The 15,566-nt window shown below is 39.4% G+C and overlaps 2 protein-coding genes and 1 non-coding gene across 3 annotated transcripts; all 3 read left to right on the forward strand.

Moving 5' to 3' along the window:
- Nucleotides 1-800: 800 nt before the first annotated feature.
- On the forward strand, nucleotides 801-5,749 carry LOC116248807 (WAT1-related protein At3g02690, chloroplastic). Its single transcript, XM_031621787.2, has 8 exons — nucleotides 801-998; nucleotides 1,089-1,681; nucleotides 1,940-1,987; nucleotides 2,394-2,516; nucleotides 3,318-3,464; nucleotides 4,549-4,720; nucleotides 5,215-5,275; nucleotides 5,358-5,749. Exons 2-8 carry the CDS (start codon nucleotides 1,094-1,096, stop codon nucleotides 5,467-5,469), a joined length of 1,251 nt encoding a protein of 416 aa, XP_031477647.1. The 5' UTR covers nucleotides 801-998; nucleotides 1,089-1,093; the 3' UTR covers nucleotides 5,470-5,749.
- Nucleotides 5,750-11,060: 5,311 nt separating this feature from the next.
- Nucleotides 11,061-12,104, forward strand: LOC116248274 (NDR1/HIN1-like protein 6). The gene has a single exon (XM_031620967.2). The coding sequence runs from the start codon at nucleotides 11,258-11,260 to the stop codon at nucleotides 12,017-12,019; it is 762 nt and encodes a 253-aa protein (XP_031476827.1). The 5' UTR covers nucleotides 11,061-11,257; the 3' UTR covers nucleotides 12,020-12,104.
- Nucleotides 12,105-15,037: 2,933 nt separating this feature from the next.
- On the forward strand, nucleotides 15,038-15,118 carry TRNAL-AAG (transfer RNA leucine (anticodon AAG)). The gene has a single exon. It is a non-coding gene; the product is annotated as a tRNA-Leu (tRNA).
- Nucleotides 15,119-15,566: the final 448 nt, after the last annotated feature.

Here is a 15,566-nt window from a genome sequence, read left to right on the forward strand (position 1 = left end):
GTTTCTGATAGAGGTGGACAACAGGCCAATCACAAATAACCACATAACTTTTACAAACTTATCAAAACGGCACTTTTGTATGTATTTCTACACTACCCAAAAGGCCGAGAAAAGTAAGTCATCAGTAACCGCAGGTAAGTAATTCATCAGATTCAAGACGGTATAAGCTAATAACGGGATACGGAACCTTGCTTCAGATTCAACACTCACCGACGAGTTGGCCACCTCATTCTATTGCCGGGAGAGGAAAAGAACGAGGCGTTTTTATTTAAGATGGGAGAACCTTGCCGGCTGCATATGTGCATGGCAGGGTTCACCCAACACATTCTTCATATGTATATATATATATAACGACCTATAGAAACGCTGAGCATTGAGGAAGAGAGAGTGAAAGCTGTTCGAGTTGTTTCACTTAATAGTTGCTAAAATTCAAATGCTTTCCTTTATTGATATAACCTTATAAACCATAAGAAAAACAAAAACGAAAAGATTCTTTAGAAAACAGAACTGCACCCTATCCGGAGTTGTTCTTGTTGAATATGTCAGTAGCAAATGTATTTTTAGCCAAACTGTATGGATGTAATAAAAAGGATATTGGAAACAAAGAACTTTGATTGCCGAGTTTTAAATCCCTATACATATTTACGTGTTAAAGAACATGTTTTTTAATAAAAGTGAGCCAATCGAGAAAAAGTTTGTTACAACAAAGGTTACGTATCTATACTGTAACATTTTCAGCTGACATACTTAACTAGAGAACGGATGGTCCCCGAGTTTACACGGAATTTAGCTCTCGCAAAATGCCGACGAGTTCTCTCTCCTCGGCTTTCCCTATTGGAGACTTCCCTTCACCTCGGCTTATGAGAACATCCAAGGCGGCCTGGGTATATTGATATTTAGAGGACGAAAGGAGATATTTTCGTCTTCGTGGCGATTAAAAATCGTGATCGTCACGTCTGCTTCACCACAGGAGCGAGAGCGCGCTCATATCTTTCATGGTGACTGTTAATTCTTCATATTTTATGTGAACGCTATTTGAAATTGTTAAATAAGCATCTTAATCCTTTTCCTTCCCGTCCTCCTTCCAGTGACCATGGCCTCGGCTACCTGCGGTGGCTTGCTTCTCCATCGCCGTTATCTAAACCTTCCTTACACGCGTAGTTCCATCAACTACCATCCAAAACCTCGGGGAAGTCGACCATGGTGCTCACCAACCTCCACCAACTTGAAGAATTTGAGAATTATGACAAGGCCCAAGGAGTCCGCACCTCTCAGAATCACAAGCAGTGGAAAGCCCAGTTCGGAAATGGAGTCCCCTCCCGTCGACTGCGTGGGAACAGGTCTAAACGTCGAGTGCGTTGTGGTTCCCGAGGAGAAAACAAAGTTGGTTTCCGGCTTGAATGTTAAGAAACCGGAGGAGGAGGCGGAGTCCAATCTCTTCTCCCAAGCCTTGGAGTGGGCAGTCCTGATTTCGCCATTTTTCTTCTGGGGAACGGCGATGGTGGCAATGAAGGAGGTCCTTCCTAAGGCGGGACCATTCTTTGTAGCGGCTTTCAGGTTGATACCGTCGGGTTTGCTTTTGGTGGGTTATGCGAGCTACAGCAAGAGGAAACCTCCTTCCGGCTTCATGGCATGGTTGTCCGTTGCGCTGTTCGGACTGGTGGATGCCGCTTGTTTTCAGGTGGGCATTGTAGTGATACCAATGACATATTTCAGATCCTCAAAGGGAAGGATACAATTGAGATGAATGCATGAATTTTGAAACAGAGACATGATGGAAGAAGTAAAGACGACAATGATACCTGAGTTTGAGATTTCCTTTTTCTGATATCCTTTTGTTTTTAGGTTTTCTTCGGAAAGGAAATCTGCAGATATGTACTGATTTTTTTTTTCTTTTTACTTCCTCTTCTGCCCTGTGGGGATTAAAAAAAAAAAACAGGGGTTTCTTGCTGAAGGATTGCAGAGGACGTCAGCTGGATTGGGGAGCGTAAGTTATTTTCTTTTCTTTTGCTCTATGTGCTTGAAATCATTTTTCTCGCCGTTCTTTTGGCCAGCATTGTCATTGTATTTGCTTGCGTAGTGTGATTTCTAAGTTCGCGGATTTTCTGAAAAGGTTTACGTATTTATGGTTGCGAAGCATGGAGACTCTACCGGCACTTATCCAATCAGCATGTACAGAGAAATTTACTCTGAAGGACTCCTCTGGAGTCTGGATAGTTAATGGTTCTCTAGCCTTGAAGCTTCCTTCAAATTCTTCTGTCACCGGTTCACATTAACCTAAATTCCGCCTTTCTTTAAGAATTCGGATTAAAGATGCTTGGAGCTCTTGACCTTATTTCCGGTTTGAATTTATAGCACAGCTTAATATAGCCTTTTGTGTACCGCATTTTCAGGTTATCATTGATTCACAGCCTTTGACGGTAGCAATCCTTGCATCTCTGCTGTTCGGGGAGACCATTGATGGGGTTGGAGCTGCTGGCCTTGTCCTTGGCGTTATTGGTCTACTACTGCTTGAGGTTAATTTCTCTTATCTGTAGTCTCTTGCATACCCGTCCTTTTATTTTATTTTTTTTCCCTCATTCTTTACAACACATTTTGACATGAATTTTGTTTTTAGATCAATACACTTTCCTTAGGTTTGTCGTTGCCCAGGCTTGGCCTACTATATTTTGCAACACGGCCAAGCCTGAATCCATGCTTGATTATTGATCAAACATGAACGCTGTCCATGTGACCATTTGATCTTTTGTGCCTGAACATAGCAGAACCCAGCTGCACCTAAAAGCCAAGAGTTACCTATCTCTAGCAGAAAATACTGGTGGCAAGTAAACAAGGGTGTGTTTGTATGCATGATAAAAAAGGAGTTTTGGAGACAAAGCGCTGTTTTTCTTCCTAAACTCATTTTTCAGCCTGTTTGGGTTGCATGAAAAACAGAGTTTTCACAAAACTTGGTTTTCTGAAAACACTGTTTTCACAAAGGGCTGAAAAAACCACCCCCCTCAGGTTATTCACCCAAAATCATTTTTTTGCCTCCCTATCCAAACATACAAACAATGCTTTAGAAAACCATCCCCTTCAGGTTATTCACACAAAACCATTAGTTACAATTGCTTGTTTGTTTTTTCCTTCTTTTTCCTAGTTTCAGAAGCTGCATCTCTAAGTCTAAAGATGTAGTTTGCATCATAAGTACTCTCAAATTGATGGTAATATGAACTGCGAAGCACAACATTTTCTAGTTAATGATGGTATAGAAACCACCATTCTTGAATTCTTAAGTTGAAGTAGCGAGAACTAATATCCATATCTTTTCTGCACAGCTTCCTGTACTGACTTTTAATGGTAGCTCAACTCTGTGGGGCAGTGGAGAATGGTGGATGCTCCTCGCTGCCCAAAGCATGGCGATTGGAACCGTAATGGTGCGGTGGGTGTCTAAATATTCTGATCCAGTCATGGCAACTGGATGGGTATGTTTCTTCTATCCTCTACTGACCTTACTATAATTTCTTATATACTTGTGGATCGATATTTTCTGATTTCTTCCTTCAGATGCAACCTGTTTCTGATACAATGTTGCGAATTAGAGTCCTCATGTATGGTTTCAAACATGAATTGATCTTGAATAGAAATCCAAAATTACTAGGCTGATTGTATTCTATACCCTTGCATTAGGATTTCTCAGATTGTTGATGGCACCACCTTTTCAGAGTCAGATTCAAAGGCAGTAAATATTTATGTGAATCATTCTGGTGCTTGCAGGTGGAAAATCATACTGAACTAGCTTTCCTTAAATCTTGATACATCTCCAAATTTTATATATTTTCAATCTTGAAACTCCAGTAGGGGTGACTTATGCTGCTTGTTAGGATGTATAAGTGAATTTAAACATTTTGTGCTCAATATCCACTGTGACATCTTTGCCTGGCTAGTTGTTGTAACTCTCTCTCTATTTCTCACTCTCACTCACTAACTCAAACACACACACATGAGGATCCCCAAACTGACATGTTTTAATATATGTACAATCCTATTTATGCTTCCCCAAGGCACATTTCAGTGGTGACCTCTTCTCAACAACCCTATACCTTAGAGTGGTAGCTGGTTTTGCAGCTTTTATCCCAGCCATCAACAACTCGGCCCATTCATCTTCTATTATGATCGCAATGGCTTGCAACTTGCTGAAATAACGATTCTAGTCTTTAATTGATTTTTTCTCGAGGCTTTCCAACAGTTGTTCAAATGTGTTGATAGTGCTTGAAGCAGTCCAATCTTTTGACTTATGACATTTCTTAAGATTACTTCTTCAAGAAGGGCTGGTTTCGTGTGTGGATTTACTTTTAAAGAAGTTTCTTTTCCCCATTTATCTGAGTTGATGGCATAGGTGCTTTTTTGCATTTCGTGAGATTTATATCCATCCAGAAGGAGTTCAATAAAAGATATGTTACTTGGAGGAAAAAGATTAGCCCATGTGATACTATTGTTTTATTGAGGTATTCAATGAAATATGGTATTTTCAGTAATAAAATGTTGAAATTGCTTTACCATTTACAGCATATGGTTATTGGAGGACTGCCTCTTTTGGCTATCTCTATACTAAATCATGATCCAGCGATTACTGGAAGTCTTAGGGAGCTTACACTCAATGATCTTTCAGCACTTGCCTATACATCTATATTTGGAAGTGCCATCAGCTATGGGGTCTACTTTTACAATGCAACTAAAGGTCAAGTTCGTATCTTCATTCTTCAATTTTAATTGTATGAATTTTAATTTCGGCTGACTTATCCAATGGTATGTCTTAGTTACTTTTTCTTGCTTTCTTGCACATATAGCTAACGCCATTGAGGTTCTGAAATTTATATTTAGTGCTTTCTGCTAGACTTGGAACTAGGAAATAAATAGTGCATGTTATAGATCCCATTCATTAACATACCTGCTTCTTTGGCGAGATGATCGTTAAGTTCTTATATTAATTTGAGCTTCTTGTATTGGTCATGAACAACATTATTTTGGCTAGATTGTCCAAGAAAAATGTTCATGCAAGTAAGCCAGTTGAATTAAGTGTACAGTGGTTGTCAATCATGATTGACATCAAGAAGTTTGATGTACCTTTTAAGCCATGTAGGTACCCTTTTTCATCTTAATTTTTCTGTCCCCAAACTTCTGAGTTTGTTTCAATGTAAAATGAAACTCGCCAGAATGTACATTTGCCTGCAGGTAGCCTGACACAGCTGAGCTCACTTACGTTTCTAACACCAATGTTTGCATCCATCTTCGGGTACTTACCTATACGAGGAAACTGCATAATGTACTTTTATCAAAAGTGTCATTTTAAAATTTTGGTTGCATCGGGTGAACAGATATTTGTATCTGGACGAGACATTCTCGACAGCACAACTGGTTGGAGCTGCTGTCACTCTAATTGGCATTTACATGGTTAATTTTCGCCGCGGCAGTCACACAGATGAGTGAAAAAAACAGGGGTACTCATTAGGATCCACACACATCGATTTGGCTGCTCAAGAACTGGGGATTCGGTCGCCAAGGATCTTATTTTATGATGTTTTATGCCGCATGGCATGCTCTTTTGAGCTCATCAGCAGCCAGTGCCCCTGTAACATGAATATGTTGCCTCCGTCCAATTGCATTTTAAATGTTGGCGGAGCGCTTAATTTTGTAAACAAGAGCTTCAACTCGTGTATTTTACCCAGATTACTAGTTAAGATTGAGGTGGTCTTGTCCTCCAATAACAGCTTCTTTGTGCACCCGTATGGAACTATTCCCATGGTACTTTCACCACGTAACACAATGGGCTGCTGAAGATTTAGACGAATAGCTTTGGGTTGTCAGGGAAGATATCATGCCTGCAGAAGAAATCTATGAGGATATAACAGACACGTTTCTTCTCTATCTGCGTAAGGTACTGTAACTACATGGTTTCAAAAGCATGCTCCTTCTTAGTGAATTCTGCAGCCGAGTTGAAGATTCGATTCATTCCAAACAGTACTCTCCTGTCGTCTTTGTATGCAGAAAGTTCATCGAGTTTTGCCTCGAAGGCAAAGCAGGATGTCCTCTGTTAAAAAGAGTCGGACCATCACCATCCTACCAGTGATATACAAACCCCCAACTCGCACTACTGGATTATGCGGTACCAGAAAAGCAGACAGCTGATAAGAGTAAGCCATCGCCACAACCCAAAGAGCAGGTTGCCTTCGCCAGAGCCTGATGGATCAGGCCCATCGAGTGCCGATTGTCCATGAAAACTTCTGCTGGCTTCTTCTTTTGGTTATAGTCAGCTATTTGATGTCCCAACATCTTCCATGAATATCATAATCAGCCAATTGGTTATGCTAGATGTAAGCTGAATAAGCCTGAAAAGCGGAATTTCTCTAAACCAAGTGGTATAGAAATTAAACCTGAACCTCAACCAAACTCAATTGTCGTTTTGATCTGTTCTTGAGCGATATGTATGATTCGTGAGCTTGGATACAAACTAAGTCAGACGCAAAAAAGTCAGATTTAAATAATCAAACACGTCTCTTTCTCTGACATAGCAAAAGCTTGTGCGTTCATCTAAACTGGACAATGAAAATGAACAAAAAACCGAATGGGGTTAGATTTGTTATTTTTGAAAGAAAACATTTAATGATTGTGGTAACAACACTATTTTAACAACTTTCATTATAAAAAGAATTAAAGTTTATCTAGATCACTAATTGCATCATGCTAGCATTTAGAAAATGTTGACAAAGACACAACTTCAAAAGCCAAATGCATATCAGCATGATATCATACACATAATTATCCTGCAAAAATAACAAGTTATTAAATCCTACAGTCAACCACAAGTTTATTGGCTGTCTAAATAGAGGAACTTAAGGGCAGAGCCAGAAATTTTTCATGAGGGTTGCCGAATTAAAGTTTCCAAATTTTGACACAAGACGAAATATTATTTTTCAAATTTAATTTTTATATAGCACAAGTAAAATTTTCTAAAATTTACATGTAAATTTTGTTTTCTTTTATTGAGGTGAGGCTAGGGCCCATGCCCTCCCCCTTGGCTCCGCCCCTGGGGAAAGTGATGCAAGTTGCTCGCTAAGAATGACTAATTAAAGCAAGGCTCGGCATTGATAGACGATGGTTGAGAGACAAACCTGGACACAGGCATCTTGCCAAGGAAGATGATGCATTGTGTGTGTGTGTGTGTGTGTGAGAGAGAGAGAGAGAGAGAGAGAAGTAGGGATGTGGTTTAGATGTAAGTATTGAGTTGAGTTGGGCCCTCATCACTCGGTCCAACCCACCCAGCCTTTTTTTTTTTGTTCTTTTTACTGAGCCAAGCCCCACCATTGGATATTCGACGGATACCTTCGTCACAGGTTCAATAACAAACACAAGAAGCAGACTCACTCCCACCCCTTCATCTTGCCTAGGTCCATGGTTACTTGGGCCGACTTTTTATATGATACCCACGAGAATCGAACCAATGACTAGCCATCAACAGCTAGTAGCGGGTCAAGTAGCTAGACAAGCCAGAAGAAACATCTCTTTGAAGGAATGCACGCCACTAGCGTAGGAGCGAAGTTGGTTAAAGGACCTACTTGGAGGCTAAGACATAGACGCGCCTACCCTGACTGATGACTCCCCGTACAAGGCCCTTTGTTTGAATCGAATTGGTGCGTGGTGGCAAACCTTTTTGATTAATGGCCAATGGGTTGATACAAAGGTGCCAACTAACATATACTGTTCTTCTCTATTATTTTTTAAATGTTCTCTGAAGTTTTCTTTTCTATATTTTTTTTTCTTTTCACATTCATTTCTTAATCCTAATAATGGTTGAAGAATATTGTCTCTAGCTCTTGCACAAGTAGTTAAGCTATGGTTTTAAGTCGATTCATGTATTGAATATTCATAGCAAGTTTTGGAACTCTAGTTGTTGATCAAATTAGCCAAGTTGGAACAACTTCTACATCCCCAAAACTGAAAACCACAACTGATTGGCAGCTGAACAACGATCATATTAAATTCATGATCTTACATCATAAAAGGGCAAGTTGGTGCGCTCTAACTGAGAAGTGCGACTGAAGACTTCAACACAACCGCATTACTTCAGCTGACACCCAACCTTTGATCATGTAAAAAATCTGAAATGTTTTCGTCTACGAACTAGCTTTTGAGCATAAACTGGAAAAGGGGTCTTAAGTTTTTGAATTTATCGTGAGGATTATCTCAACCTTTAATTACAACTCTCAGTGGACCTGGGTTCAGCCATAAGAGTTGCCTTAACAAAACTTGGGTTTTTATTGAAAATTCAAAACTTTGAGGCCAATGATGTCTCTCTCTCTCTCTCTCTCTCTCTCTCTCTCTCTCTCTCTCTATATATATATATATATATATATATATATATATATATATATATATATATATATATATATATATATATATATATATATATATATATAGGGAAAGATGAGCATATTTTTCTTGTTTGACTTGTCATCTCATATCTCTCCGCGAAGAAGGACGCGATCCCCCGGTTTTGTTTTACGCAAACGACTTGTGCAAATTAAGCAGAGTGGTGCCATCAAAAGGTCCCTGAATAGATAGGAAAGAAGGGCTGGAATCTTTATTGGCAAACCTCATGAGAATGACCAGGACATCTTGCTTCTGGACTCTTAGACAAAAGTTAGAAAAGTAGAAGGAAAGACTATTAAATTATGCAGGAAAACTATGTCTGATCAAACACGTTCTAGACAGCATTTTTCACTATAAGCAATGACGTTTTAGGATTTCCAAATTAATGATATCATTCTTGAAGTTAAAAGGATTAATTGGGAAAATTCCTAGGGGTTCACCTCGTCAAGTGTTAAGTTGTAAACCAAAGCAAATACTTGGTGTTGAACGCAAGTTGTTTGAATTCCTTATGGGATAAAGTAGTGAAAATATATATTGGAAGGCGCAACCCCTAGATATATGAGTTCAAAACTTGAGAGTCTTGGGCTGATTAGTAGGGACTCATGTGGGGCTAGAAGGAAGTCGACCACCTTGTATGATACTTCAAGCTGTGTAAAAGCGAGCTCAAGTGAGTGGGAAGAAATTTATTGTTTGACTAAGAGGCTCCTCGGGTTTAGAGCTGTTTCAAGACTTAGGTAGTCTTATAGTACATCTTTCAACTCAAGTGTTGTGTTGTGCATACTACCATTTACATTGTAGAAAAATAAAAATTGAACTAAAGATACACCAATAGGCTGGCTAGTTATTGTGCTATCTATAATAGAGTTCAAATTGTGTTTTTCTTTACAAACGATAAAATTCAAACTCTTCTTCTTTGCAAACGATAAAATTCAAACATTAGCACATAGAAGGAGAAATTCTGGGTTTAGGGCAAATAAGCGATGATCATGAATTTCCTCATTTCACAGTCAAAACTTCATTTTTCCCTGTCGCTATCTGCTGAAAGGTCATGGTTCGTTTCTTTGGTTTAATTTGAAAACGGCCAATACTAATAAGATAAACAACAATTAAATACAAAATATCGGTACCATGCTTGCAATCAGTTCATTAAACATATTTTTCATTTTTAAAATCGGCTGATGAGCTTTCAAGTATAAATTATATCACTGTCTTCTTTCCTTAGGCAATGAAATTCTTATAAAATTCGTTTCGTGTGAATTGGGGACCACCACATAGCAAAAAGCTGAATTAATGTAGAAGACCTCTTTTTGGTGCCTTGAAATGTTACCTTTGTTGCGCTTTAATTTACGCATCTGTGTGACCTTTGACTGCACTTGAACTTAACTTCGAAATAAAAACTGTCTGCTATCATCTCATGCCCCAAACAATTATGCAACCACGTTCAGATTTTCTTATTGATGACACAGGCCATAGCGTGCAAATATTAATAATTGCCATATTAAAGGAAGGAGATTTTCTAGAACCTGATCGGGCGATTTTCATGTCGTTGGTCGTCAGCTCCTTCTTTCATTGACAAAGAAAATTTGAAGAATTATTTATCGGACAATGTATCCTCCTTTTTCCGATGTGATGTCCGTTGGAGGAGTAATGTGAATTCCTTGACACACAAGTCTATAAAGTCAAGCCCACACGTATATTTGTTGTCACAAATGCGTCATATCATTCATTATATTGGTCATACGCGTGTATGGTGAAGAGGGGTTGTGGGTTGGTAGAAGCAGCCCAGTAGACGTAACAAAGAAGCATCTTTAAATATTTGAAAGGGTGTGCCATTTTGTCTATATAGAGTCATTTGACAATCAAACACTTTGTGAGTATTTTATGTAGTGTTTTATAAATTTATTTCAATTTTTTTTTAAGTAGATTCATAAAACACTCATTGCCAAACGACCCTTAAGCACAACACCCTTCTTGTGACTTCTACCACCAGGGTTCCAAAGCTGTTCTGGACATCCGACCTCTTCAGGTAGGTGCCATTGATGAAATGATGCAGCCCGCTTCTTGGGTTAGTTGGTTGCAGGGGCAAAGGGAAGGGGAGTTTGTGGGAGCTTGGCATTTTCTTAAAATTCAAAAACTTTAAAAATTTATATGTAAATATAAAAAATTTTAGTTTAATATATATAAAAAAAATTGAAAATTTGTATTTTGACCCTGATAAAATTTTAAAACTATAGTTTTACCTAAGCAACAAAAAAAGTTCTAACTTGACTTCACCCCTGGTTGGTTGACATGGCCAACATTCATCGATGGAACACCTTAAACGCGTGTTGGACAAGCAGCCATTCTAGAAGGTAAAACTCCAATAAAGTCTTGGACAACAACAGAAAGAAGGCTAATTAAGTGGAAACAATCAAGTAATAGGCTATGGTGCAACGTTCTGTGCAAATGTCTTCTTTTCTATAAAAAACGAGAGGAATTTTCCATGCAATGAAGTCCAATTTTGTGAACCCAGTAGGAACTCCCCGGACCTAACCATCGCTTTATGTGCGTTATTAGGTGGAGAAGGTTAGACTTTAGCAAATGGGCAGCCATTAGAAAAAGCTTTGCCCGCTCAATAAAAGTCAAAGGTCTGAACCCTCAGCCCTCATTACCCTCAAAGTCAGGACTCCCCACCAATGGAAAAAGTAATTGCCGTTGCTCTACGGACTCGTCTTTAAAAAGATTTAAGATTGGCAGCACCGAGAACCTTAGCCTCCCTCACCATTTCCTCAAATCCTCTCTTCTTCTTCTTCTTCTTCTTCTTCTTCTTCTTCTCTGTTGGTTGATCTGCCAACAACTACAGACAACCATGGCAGACCAACAGAGAGTCTACCCATACGACGTCGAGGCTCGGCCGACCGCACCACTAGCTCCACGCAACGCTCTCATCTCCGAGAAAGGTGACCCGTCGACGCCGCCCCGTATCCCTTCTTATGGCCGCCGGCCCCCGCCGCTGATCTTCTCGCCTCCTCCCAGACGCTCAAGCAACTGTTGCTGCCGCTGCCTATGCTGTTTCTTCTGCGTGCTCCTCGTCCTCGCCGTGGCCATCGCCGCCGCCGCCTTTGCAATTTATCTGATCTTCCAGCCGAAGCTGCCGGACTACTCCGTCGACCGGCTCAGGCTAACGGCCTTCCAGATCACCCCGGGCTTCCCCACGACCCTGTACTCGCAGTTCGTGGTGACGGTTACGGCCACGAACCCGAACAAGAAGATTGGGATTTACTACGAGTCCGGCAGCAGGCTGAGCGTGTGGTACACGAACACAAGCCTGTCGACGGGGCAGCTGCCGGTGTTCTACCAGGGTCACCGGAACACGACGGTCCTCAACGTGGTGTTGACGGGGCAGAACGAGGTGGGGAGCGGGTTGCAGACTGCCTTGGCGGAGCAGCAGCAGACGGGGCAGATCCCCTTGGACTTTTACGCGGATGTTCCTGTGAAGGTCAAGCTCGGAAGTTTGAAGCTCAGGAAAGTCATTTTCCGGGTCTATTGCAGTTTGGTCGTCGATAGCCTCACCGTCGACGGCCGGATCGGTATCAAAGCTAATGACTGCAGTTTCCGATTGAAGCTTTAGATTAACAAAAACCATATGTGGATACCTTCCGGCCTCGAATTTTTTTGTTCTTTAGAATAATTTCTTTTCTTCTTTCTATTTGTAATTTTGCGTTGCATGCCTCCCTCCCCCATCTCTACGTTCCTCTTTTTTGATATATGCTGGGGGCACGGTGGAGTGATAGCCACAGATCCCTCTTACTTCCTGTTAATAAATATCGAGTCTTGCCTTTATTGGATGCATGAAGAAGAGAGGTTCCCCAATCGCCATGGCTACTGCATGAGCTATGCTTAAGATCTTCTCAAAATGTCGTAGATAATATGGGATTACTTTATCTCATAATTAGTGCATTTACAGGTGAGTTTTGTGTTCACTATGAAATCGGAATTCCAATTCAGATAAATTTTTGTCTCAGCAGAGAAATATATAGATAAATAAAGAAACAACATCGGTCACATACGTATAAGTTGAATTTTCTTCTTGGGAGTTGTTCCTGCTCACCTTCGTCACTCATGATGCAACAATGGAGGACATATTCCAATACCATCACCAAGAAGTCAACGTCTAAGACAGATTTTCGCCCTGATCTACAGTGACGGCTGCCATATGAGGTAAGCTTCCATCTCTAGAAAGAAAGTTCTTGGCTCAAGTTTAACCTTGTTACTCTTTAACTAAGGAAAGATAAGGTTTGTAAGATAATTTCTACACGACCCGACCCAGCCCACTTCTCCACCGACTTCAGGTTCTTGGGCTGTGAATTTTAACCTGCTCCTTAGTAGCTTCGGTTTTTCACCATAACAACCAATCACTTAACAATTTTTTTTATAAGTTTTCTTGTTCAAATTAAAGAAGGACATTTCTTGTTCTTTATTTTCATGAACAAATAGATAACAAGCAAAACATAGGCTCAAACATGTAACCAGTAAGGACAAGGAAGTGACTTTTTTTTTTTGGCAGCACTACAAGACCAGATTTTCAGCATCTTAAATGTATTAATCCTGAACATTTATATGGAGCGCACATGGGCATGAAGAAAAGGTATGAACAAAAAATATTTGGAGTCAATAATGGACAAAGTCAGGTGATCAAGCTATGGCTGGGCCCCAAATGAAAGTTGCTCTAGGAGGAGCTGTTGGGCAGGTAATGGTGAGCCAACCAGATCTTGGAGGCCCTTCATTTTTTGAATTCCAAGACTAACTACTATTGCAAATGGGCCAGACCTAGTCTCAGAGTCTTGTCAATTTCTGCTATTCTACTAATTCTAATTAAACTGAACTCTAATATGTATTTAACTTTCCTTAATCCCCCATCTGCAATCCTACTTATCAGCTCAACAATTTAACTTGATTAAGACAATCCATTTCACAAACAAACATTAATTAACGAATCATGGCGACCAACTTCAAAAGAAGGTTACTGAAGCAAATAATTCAGAAAAAAGTGAGAGGTGGAAAAGGAAAAGTTGTTCTCCACTTGTATTAATCTTGAGATTATAAGTTTGGTTTTGAATTGGACTATGTTTGGAAAACTTGGATCGTGTTTCGCTTTACTTCTAAGCGTAGTGGGTACACCAACCATGGTAATAAAAGTTTATGACTATATACATTGATCTTTGGGAGATATGAACATGTCAAACGCATCTTTTCTACGTGAATGAAAAGGAAATTTATCTGTGAGACAATCACTCAAAGCTTTTAAAAGATGTACCAACTCCATGACAACAACCTCCGCCGTAAAAAACTTGCAGTTGATACATATTGTAATGATGCAGAAAGCAAAGAAAGCAAAAACGCTTCGGTTTTACATTCAAAATCCTCTTGGGAGGAATATAAACAGAATTGCCAAAACATTGCTGATTTTCATTGTAGTTTTTCACTTGTTCCTCAAAGAGATTCAGGATCTGACGAATCATAGTTTTTGCATTGGATTTTTTTTTTTTCATATGGAGATGGAGATGGAGAAAACGATTATTAATAATTATAACTTGATGCATATCAGCTTCTAACATACATCTGAATCCTGTAATACATAAACAAACTAAAATGGCTTAATTTTAATCTTTTTTTTTTTTTAATTTGATTCAAATATGAATTCAGGTTGAACCATGCAACATCATTTGGTCTCATATAGGAAGGTCAATATATCCGATTCAGAATCGGATATTCGGCCGAACCGATCTAAAAAAAACAGATATGGAAAAAAAAATATCTAATTAAGAAATTGGATTGGATTCAGATTCATATATACATATAGGATTCAGATCATATTCATTTTTAGACAAATATCCTGTCTCTACTGCTTTTAAATTTTGAAAATTGATAAAATCTGGTTGGGGAGGAACACCGAAGTATATGGAATGGCGCTCCGACTGAAGATTGGGACTTAGTATTGGCTTAAGATTTGATCTCATCCAATCCCTGTGGTTTTTTTTTTATCTAATTTTTTGTCGTAATTATCTCCATTTTTGTTTAATAAAGTTCGAAGGCCGATTCCTCAGCAGGTTTTTGCCGGGAGTGGTGTCGTATCCAATTTGAATCCAATCCATTATCCATCGTCTTCGTTGCTTTGGAGGAACAACAGCTTGAGTCCCGACCCAAATCCAGTTCCGCCTGTAGATAAGATCTGGATTTTTTTGGCAACAAACAGACAGTTGAGAACTGGTTGTCTTAAATTGGAAGCCAAAGTTCGATCAGCATGAACTTCAAGAGAGTCTTGGTGACAAGCCACGTGTGGATTCTCCCATCAAATCTCTTTCACACAGCAGCAGCGTGTTTCACCAATATTGTTGAATCAGTTTGAAATTTGTTCACATTATTAGAAGACCCCCTCACGTCAACCAACTCTTTCCTCTTTCCCTTGTCTTGTTAATGAATAAATCTGAAATCTCTTAAATTAGATGCTGGTCTTTAGAGGTGAGCTTCGACATGGATGGCCCTTCTACTGTAAGATGTTCAAGTGGAAGAAAGTCCGAAAAGTTCAACAATCAGAGTTTCTAATGCTTTATTGAAACAAGGTTGGGAGAGTGACCCATCCATCAACGTTGAGATGGCCGAGTTGGTCTAAGGCGCCAGATTAAGGTTCTGGTCCGAAAGGGCGTGGGTTCAAATCCCACTCTCAACACAAATATTCTTTCTTTTTCCTTCCCCTTCCCCTCTTCTTTTCTTTTATTTCCTTCCCATGTTCTTCGGCACTTATTTTATTTGCCCTGTCTGGCCTTGAGTCACAATTGTATGTATCTCCTAAAAAAGTTATCATGTTTAAAGTAGCGAAAAGAACTTGCAAAATAAATGTGATTAAATTATGACGAACCTATATTTCCCAAAATTAAAAACCTAAAATTAGCAAAATAATCAAAAAGCTTAAATCTTCTTCATATCATAAAATTATATCCATACATTAAAAAAATGATTCAATACCTTCCGTTTTATATTCCCCATCTGAAAAGGACATCCGAATCACCATTTTTTTTGGTCGGAGGTTGCATAAAATATTGACCATAAAATTGGTGCGATCGTGACCTAATATTTAGGTTTATCCAGGGAAAAAAGTATATAAAAGTTTTATGGTT

Source organism: Nymphaea colorata, chromosome 2 (assembly GCF_008831285.2).
Source record: "Nymphaea colorata isolate Beijing-Zhang1983 chromosome 2, ASM883128v2, whole genome shotgun sequence".
NCBI classification, from domain to species: Eukaryota; Viridiplantae; Streptophyta; class Magnoliopsida; order Nymphaeales; family Nymphaeaceae; genus Nymphaea; species Nymphaea colorata.

What these genes read in the sequence shown, in the direction of transcription:
- LOC116248807 (XM_031621787.2), top strand. Translation starts at nt 1,094, where the DNA reads ATGGCCTCGGCTACCTGCGGTGGCTTGCTTCTCCATCGCCGTTATCTA. An exon ending in TGGATGCCGCTTGTTTTCAG is followed by an intron (nt 1,682 to 1,939) that starts GTGGGCATTGTA and finishes AAAAAAAAACAG; the next exon opens with GGGTTTCTTGCTGAAGGATT. An exon ending in CTTTTACAATGCAACTAAAG is followed by an intron (nt 4,721 to 5,214) that starts GTCAAGTTCGTA and finishes ATTTGCCTGCAG; the next exon opens with GTAGCCTGACACAGCTGAGC.
- LOC116248274 (XM_031620967.2), top strand. Translation starts at nt 11,258, where the DNA reads ATGGCAGACCAACAGAGAGTCTACCCATACGACGTCGAGGCTCGGCCG.